At 40.7% G+C, this 8,331-nt stretch overlaps 1 protein-coding gene across 1 annotated transcript in view; it reads left to right on the plus strand.

Annotated features, from left to right (window-relative positions):
* The first annotated feature begins 343 nt into the window (after positions 1-343).
* Positions 344-8,331, plus strand: part of KCTD3 (potassium channel tetramerization domain containing 3) — a 72,181-nt gene continuing 64,193 nt past the window's right edge. Inside the window, exon 1 of the mRNA XM_032769073.2 lies at positions 344-752. Within this exon, the coding sequence (XP_032624964.1) occupies positions 679-752 (74 nt within the window). The 5' untranslated portion in view covers positions 344-678. The remainder of the gene's footprint in view (positions 753-8,331) is intronic.

Raw genomic sequence — 8,331 nt, forward strand, 5'->3', positions numbered from 1 at the left:
TCCTGTGCAGGTGTTTTTGTAGTTTTCATAAGCATTGATTAAAACTCTCAAACACTTTCAGAACTATGAATAAAGGGCCTGATTCACCAGTGCCTTTAGCCCAGTTTTATGCTGATGTAACTTGGCTGCTCGCAGCAACAACACTGGTGAATCAGAGGCAAAATATTTAAAATGGATTAATGGAGAGAGGAGTTTTGCCTGTTTGGCGAGAGAGGATTCCTCAATTTGGGCGTGTGGGGGACAGTCCCCTACTTTGGGGGAACTGCCGCGTGTGTATTCCCCATTGAGACGTGTGCATACTCTGCTACTGAAGGAACAGGCTTTCCAACCCTCCCGCCCATGGCGTCCCCACAGCTCTCCCTCCCCTCCCGTGCTCGTTTCGCGAAGAACTCAAGAGTATTTTGTCCCCTGCCGGGCCCCCTCCTCCAGGTGCTGCGCGTTGCCATGGCACTTTCCGCCCGGCTCAGGCCAGGGAGTGGGGAGGCGGCGCGGCCTTTGCTGGCCTGAGCCTGCGGGGCCGCAGCTTCTCGGGACCCGGTTTCTCCCGCGCTGGCCCACGCCCGGGGCAGCTCTGCTGTACGTTCCCTCAGCTGCCGCCTCCAGCTGGTTCCGTGGGCTCCGGCTGCGGTGGAAGGTGGCGGCGGGCGCTGTCCGGAGCTGGAGGCGGCGGCGGGGAAGATGGCGGGGAACGGCGGGGGCTTCGCCGGCGCGGGAAGCGGGGAGATCATCCAGCTGAATGTAGGGGGCACGAGGTGAGCGGGGTCGGGATCCCATGGGGGAGTGATGGGTCTGAGCTGGCATGGGGGTGGGGTCGGATCCAGGGGCTGGGAACAGGGGTCTAGGGGAGAGTGGTGTGGGGGGGAGCCTTAGCAATGGGCAGCGGGTGTGGGGGGTGGGCAATGAGAGCTGGGGGGGCAGCAGTGGGCAGCGGAGTCTGGGGGTGGGCAGCGAGAGCTGGAAGGGGGCAGCAATGGGCAGTGGTGTCTGGTGGAGGGCAGCGAGAGCTGGAAGGGGGCAGCAATGGGCAGTAGGTGTAGGGGTGGGCAATGAGAGCTGGAGGGAGGGGAGCCCCAGCAATGGGCAGCGGGGTCTGAGGGAGGGCACTGAGAGCTGGAGTGGGGGAGACCCAGCAATGGGCAGCGGGGTCTGGGAGAGGACAGTGTGAATTGGTGTAGGGTCGATAGGGGCGTAAGGGAGAGGGAAGACCCAGTGATAGGGAGCTGGGGACCAAAGTTTGGGGAAAGGTAGTGCAAGTTGGGTGTGGGGCAGGGGTGTTTAATGGGAGAAGAGCCCTAGTCTGAGGTGCAGGGCTAGGTGGATAATGCATCTCCCTCAGGTGTCCCAGGGACAGAATCTGTTTAGTTATGTCATTATGATCTAGTTCACCTGGGACTTGTTGCATTATTCTGTGTTCTGGTCTGCCTGTGTCCCAGTCTTGCCCTGGTTTCCTGCTGATAGGACTTGTCCCAAAGCTGCTGAGCCCAGGTGTCATTGCATTTTGATCTTGATATTTGGAATCACATTGCAAAGGGAACTCATTGTGGAGGTGTACCCAAGTTTTGCCATGTTGCAGGTAGCTTTGCCTAGGTTGTGTTTTTGATGGAACTGAGTGAGTGATAGAGAACATTTGGGCCCATATAACATATTGCAAATGAGTCAAAATGAGGACTGTCTAGGGGGAAAGCAGATGTTGTAACTCTATTCTCTCTCTCAGTCCCAAGGACTGTCTACTGCTCCTAGGTATTTTAAAATGGTTACAGTAATTTATCATATTTATGTCTGTGAGTGGCATTTGAATCTTTTGGAATAAAACATATTTAAGGGGTTGGAATGTTCTGGTCAGAGCTCCGTATAGTTAAGTGTTGGAGAATGGAATTGATATTTGTTATAATTTTGACAGATATCGATGATTATTTTAAGCATTTTTTAATTTCGATCAATGTGTTTGCCGTTGTGCAAAATATGGGCATTAAGTATTTTTCCAGTTTTTATTTATTTAAATTTTCCCCGTTGCGGGAAATTATGGGGTGGTGTCAGACAACAGCATTTTCGTGACAGCAGATGTTGAGATTGAAAAAGTTATATTTGTAACTGTTGAAGCACAGATTGTCAATATCACATGCAAAATATACAAAGCAAATATTCTTAAATTAATCTCATAATACGTTCGCAAGCAGCATTTTTCTTATTTTGCCTATCTGCACATTTTGGTTTAATGGAAATATTTGTATTTGTATGTATGGTAAAATCAACATTTTGTAATTAAAGATCTGATCCTTCCAAGCCTTTGTATACTGTACTACAAGGCCTTGGATTCTCTAGCAATCTAGTAGAAAGTCTGGAACATCTGTGTCAGCCTCCGATGTATTAAAATGGAGGTTTTTATGAATTATGAAAATGAATCATGTAAATATAGTTACCCTGTACTGTTGTTTTGATATTAATTTCAGCTTATTCTTTGCTGCTCTTCTACTTTCAGTGTCTGATATGAGGAAGCATTCTGTATTAAAAATGCTTAACTTCATTGTAAATTGTGCGTACAGAGCTAGGGGGATGGAGTTGGAAGTTTTGAAAATTTGTTAGAGAAAAATTGGGGCAGCTTTCGGAATATGGGGTTAATATGTTAGCTGAATGTTTTTGCTAAAATGATAAGCAGCGAAATAGACAATAAGGAAGAGAACACTTCATTGAGATGAATGTAATTCATACCTCTTGGAGCAATAGTTTCAAGCTGTCTGCAGATTCACAAAGACAGTATTGTGTTAGTTTCCACTTACTTTGTGTTTTCAAGGTTATCTTTGCAGCTATATGGTCCAGAAACATAACTTGCTAAAAACTTAAAGCTGATATTTTGTAGTACATTTGTACAGCAAACTTACCTTCTGTAGCAAATATTGCAGAATCTCAGAATACACAGGCCTCTGATTATACTATAACTCTGATTTACTGAGACTCCTGCATACGTGACACCTTAAAATTAGTAGGCAAAGCTGATATCTGAAAGTGTCCTCAGGGCCAATTTATAGCATTGGTTAAAATTTATATTGTGTAAGTATAACCCAAACCAGGGTTGGCTGTGCCTACCTTGAGAAACCTTCACTATTCTGCAGTTATACAGTGACCTAATTGTACAGTTTTTAGGAGTAAGTCACTTAAAAGTCCCAAAACTGCAGATCATGTTTTGAAACATATTAAGCAAATGATTATGAAAATCACGGAGAAGTATAAGCAGGAGACATGTTGAGGGAGAAATACGCTTCTTCAGACTAAAAGTTATTGAATTGCTAATTTGGTAACAGATTTAGAGTAGGAATTTCTTTAGATTCCCTGGTTTACAAAAGAAACCACTCTGACCTTCACTTGACTTTGTCTCCATAGTTTTTCGTAGTCCAGGTTTGCAATTACATGTTTCTAGAAAAAGTGGGTATTGCTAAATTTACAACTACAGCGGTTCTAACTGTATTGTTTCTCATACCCCAAATACCCATCTTTTTCTGTATTTTATTGTATTTCTGTAAGTTTGTTGCTGCTTTGTCAATGTAGCAAATACCCTTCCAAAGCTACGTGGATAATGCCTTGTATAAATTTTGGATGCTAAACTTGAGAATCCTGTACAGATTGAGTTTGTAATTTTTTTAACCCCTACAAAATTGTGCATTTTCCCTTAAATTTCTGATAATTATGTATTGTATTAGTAGAATATACAGTATAATGGCTTGTAAATAGGAAAATAGAAGAGTGATGCTTATGTTAAGTGCTAACACTACAGTAGAAAGATTAAAGCAATGAAAATAAATAATTTTTTTTAAAGTAGATAAGTATACTTGCAGTTGTGGAGTCTTCTAAAATATCATGGTACGAACATTAGCCTTGTGACTTTTGTGTGAAGAATAAGTGTCTCAGGGCATGGTTACACTATAGAGAGTTTACAGCACCAATGCAGCTGCATCGCTGTAAGCTCTCTAATGTAGCTGCTCTAAGCTGACAGGAGAGAGCTCGTTGGTGGGAGAAACTCTCCTGCCAGCGTAGCGCTGTCCACACCAGCACTTATGTCAGTGTAACTTATGTCACTCAGGAGTGATTTATTTACACCCCTGAGTGACATAAAATATGCTGACATAAACTGTAGTGTAGACAGCCTCAGAAAGAGGGAATGGACCTGGGGGAGAATAAAGTAATTTGTCCATATCTTACTCAGGTATATGTGCCTTGGCCAAGCTATTGCTTGTCTATATCTTTTCCTTTCTTCTTTCCAACATTTAATTTTGCATTTGCTTGGGAATCCACCTTATTTAGTACAGTGCAGCATTCTTTTTTTAAAAAGAGGCATGGAAATATGAATAATATCTGAAGAAGAGTGTGTGTCTCAGATCTCTTTGAAAGGAAGAAGGGCTCCTGAATGAGTTATGGTCTGTTTCCTAAACAAGATAGGAAAGACTGATTTTTTTTATTTCTTTTGTATAGCACTATAGATGCAATTTGATGCTTTACATAGTGAATAAAAACATGATCGTTGCCTTCTTGTATTCTAAATTGAGTGTAGCAAAAGAGGATGTAGAGGGAGGAAGGAATACACAGCCTTAGATTTAGAATGGTTGGGATGATATGGTATGCATCATGTCACCATGCTGTGTAATCTTGGTATAAAAACATGAAAAGTTTTAAGATAGGGATTTAGAGTCAGTGAAATGACTTGTGAAAAGTTGTAGATAGGCTAGAGGTGAATGAGGTGTATGTTGGTAAGGCCAGAAAGAAGGAGGTTACAGTTTTTAAGGCAAGGAGATTATCAAGGCACAGAGGGATTTTGACAGTAGATGTGGAAAGGGATATGTAAACAGCAGGAGTTAGCAACAGACTAACTGTGCAGGGTAAAAGAGACAAGATAACAATGGGGTGGTAGGCCAGGACAGGGAAACTTCATGAAACTCTCTTCCTTGAGAGTGAATACAGCACTGGGACATTCATATCATTGGGTGTACTTCTGTTTGTATGTTGCACTGTATATAATTTCAGATACTAATAAATAGCTTGAACAAGCTCACAGTAAAAAATAAGGAAAGACTTTTTGACATACTAATGTGTATCTCAGGAAATACAATAAAGATTTACCCCCCTGAAAATTGTATATTGGTAAACATTTGATTAGTATTGCTTATAGACTGAAAAGTTTACCGTTTATAATAGCCTTCCTAAATTACAAGATATTTTTTAGTTACACTTTAATGTTTTTCTTTATAGCTTATCTTCAATATGCTTGCATGTGTTGTGCAAAGAAGTGATTTGATTCAAAAACGTATTTTACAATATAAGGGCCAAATTCAATTCTGTCACAAGTCTTCTAAAGTCACTGGATTTGCATTCTCTAGCTTTATGGCTGAATGTGGCCCTGAATATCAGACTGTAAAACTTTTGGAAAGATAATTTTACAGGATGTTACTCGTGAAAATGGCTAACTTCGCATTTAGTCACCTTCGCTTGCGTTCCTTCATGTTTCTTTACACCTGTTTTTTTTGTATGGGAAGAAGAATCTAGACGCATTGTGTGCAGTCTCAAAAAAGGAGAGTGAGCCTTCCCCCAGCATTGACCTGCTAAACCCAGGGTTGTGAGTTTAATCGTTGAGGGGGGCCATTTAGGGATCTGGGGCAAAAATCTGTCTGGGGATTGGTCCTGCTTTGAGCAGGGGGTTGGATTAGGTGATCTCCTGAGGTCCCTTCCAACCCTGATATTCTATGATTCTATAACAAATACCCTACAGTAAGGTGCTCTAGACTGGGGAGTAAGCAGACCATGAGTTCAAGTGTCCTCTTCCATTTTGTTAATATTTTTGTGCAAGTCAAAATCTTATATACCAAGGCCTTGTAACATATTCTGTAGACCTGCAACTATTATTTCCTCCTCCATCCCTGTCAGATAGGATAATTGCTGCACAAGGGCAATAGATTGAATCAATGGTTTTATAACTGATACATAAAAGAAATATAGCTTGAATATCTGTTATCTCCAGTTCTCATTTATTTTTCTGTATTTTCTTTAATCACAAAATTAAAAAGTCATTTTATAAATACAGTAATTCTTCAAGAAGTATAGCAGTGATGCAGATAACAGTTTTAGAAAGTTTGAAGGCACACTCAGTTTTTGGTCTGCCCAACCGCCACATCTGATGTGGGCAGATGTCTGGTATGGCGGCTCACTCAGCTGTATGTTACTGGATATATAAATTATTGTGTATATAACCTTTACTAGGAATTGCTACTTCTCAGTCCCAGAAATGAGGTCTAGATTTTATTTTTACATTTCTTGCTCTGCATGTGTATTATCTGTATTAAACTCTTAGTAATTTTAATGCTCGTATTAACTCTAATAACAGTGAATACTAGTTTTTAGGACAGTTAAGTAAGTAATACTGAAACTGACAGCCAACTGCGTCCGGACATTGTCATCACCAACGAGAACCGGAAGAAGATCATCATGGTGGACATCACAGTGCCCTTTGAAAACAGGACCCCGGTCTTCCACGATGCCCGAGCTTGAAAGCTGGAGAAATACACCCCTCTGTCCTACACACTGAGAGCTAGGGGCTACAAAATCCAAACTCACGCACTGATCGTCAGAGCCCTGGAGGTATGGCTACACTTGAAATTTCAAAGTGCTGCCGTGGCAGCGCTTTGAAGTGTGAGTGTGGTCGGAGTAAACCACACGTAAACCACATCCTCTGTGGGCGTAGCTTGCAGCGCTGGGAGTCGGGACCTCAGTAACGAGTGAGTGCCGAGAGAATGTGGAGGCATTCAATGCTAAGCTCAGCTGATGTGGCAACTCATGGTGTCTGATACCATCAGGTGGTCGAGGGACATCTACATAGAACACATCACTGGACATGAGTAATACCAGGAGGAATGAGCTGGAGTGCCAGTGAGAAGTGCAGTCTGGAAAGTAACTCAAATACTTTCCTGATGGACTTTTTTTTCCCCTCTAAATGGGCAACCTATCCTAATTCTCAGTTACTGAGGGACAATCTTCATTCATTGATATATTTTACTTTCCACAACCAAATATCTCTACAAATTTTTGAGTGATGTACCTGAGTATTTGGATTCTAATATCTAAACTGTATTGTTAAATCTGTTCATCTAAATGTGGGTTATTGCTGATTATGTACTGTATGTATCATATGACTTTAAAAACAAACTTTGCATTTGTGGATAATCTAAACACTATACCCAGATGTACAGACACTCTTTTCCCAACCTATGTAGTAAATTGTGCTATCGTGAAATAAGGACTGTCTCCCCACTTCTTATAATGATATACTGTTTGAAAGTGCTATTGTCTGTCTTGCATGATTTTCTCACTTGGATTTATTCCTGGAGAATTAGCCAGTGGGTTTTTTGTTTTCTTTCAGTTTTTAGTTTTCTGATTTATTCTTCTAACACTTTTTATTTTTTTCTACGCATGGGTGCTTAAAGTTGATCTCCTCCATAAATGGCTTGATTTTTCAGGATTTCTGAGCACATATATATCCTAGTGAAAACTAGGTCATTATTGCTTAGGGCCCAAATTCTTGAAGGTACTTAGGCATTGCAATGCTGAGCAAAGCATACCTTGACTGATTTAGGATCCAAAGTCTCATAGAAAGTCATTGGTAATCAGGCTTCTCTGTATTAGATGTTTATAGGACATTGACATATAGCTGGTGAATGTTGGTCATAAACTCTTGGCTTTGGAAAAAGTTCACAGGGCATAGCTAAGGTAACGTTTTGTATCATTTAAAAATTGAGTTACTCCTATTTTGAGATAAAGTGCTATAAATAACAGTGATGTTTACCTAATTGTTCTAAGGATATAGTTGGACAATTGGAGAAGCTTTAAATAACTGAAATTTTGGATGTTTAAAGAATATATTTAAAGAATTTTCAAAGGTTTCAAGATTGACAAATGACTGTATTTACTGTATTGTAGTTTAAATCACTGTTTTCTTTGGCTACGGCAAATTAGGAAAAATTGTTTCTTATTCTGAATTTTATATGCATACCTAATTATGGCACGTAGATATTTTATTTAAGAGGGAAAAATTGAATTACAGTATATTTCTGATGATAAAGGAAGATTTACAAAACGAAGAGCTGAAAAATTACAGAAAATCTGCTTAAACTTGCAGTAGCACAAGTGACAAAAGGCTTTGGTTCATTTTTTTTTTTTTTTTTCTCCTGGAAGGAAAAAGAAATTCTTGTTTTGCATGTTGTTCATGTTCAGTGCCAACACTAGATTTCTTTGTTCAGATTTGGCATTGTCATGCTTGCACTGAACCACTGAATGACTACACGCAGTCTTCAC

This window comes from Chelonoidis abingdonii, chromosome 3 (genome assembly GCF_003597395.2).
Source record: "Chelonoidis abingdonii isolate Lonesome George chromosome 3, CheloAbing_2.0, whole genome shotgun sequence".
NCBI lineage: Eukaryota > Metazoa > Chordata > Testudines > Testudinidae > Chelonoidis > Chelonoidis abingdonii.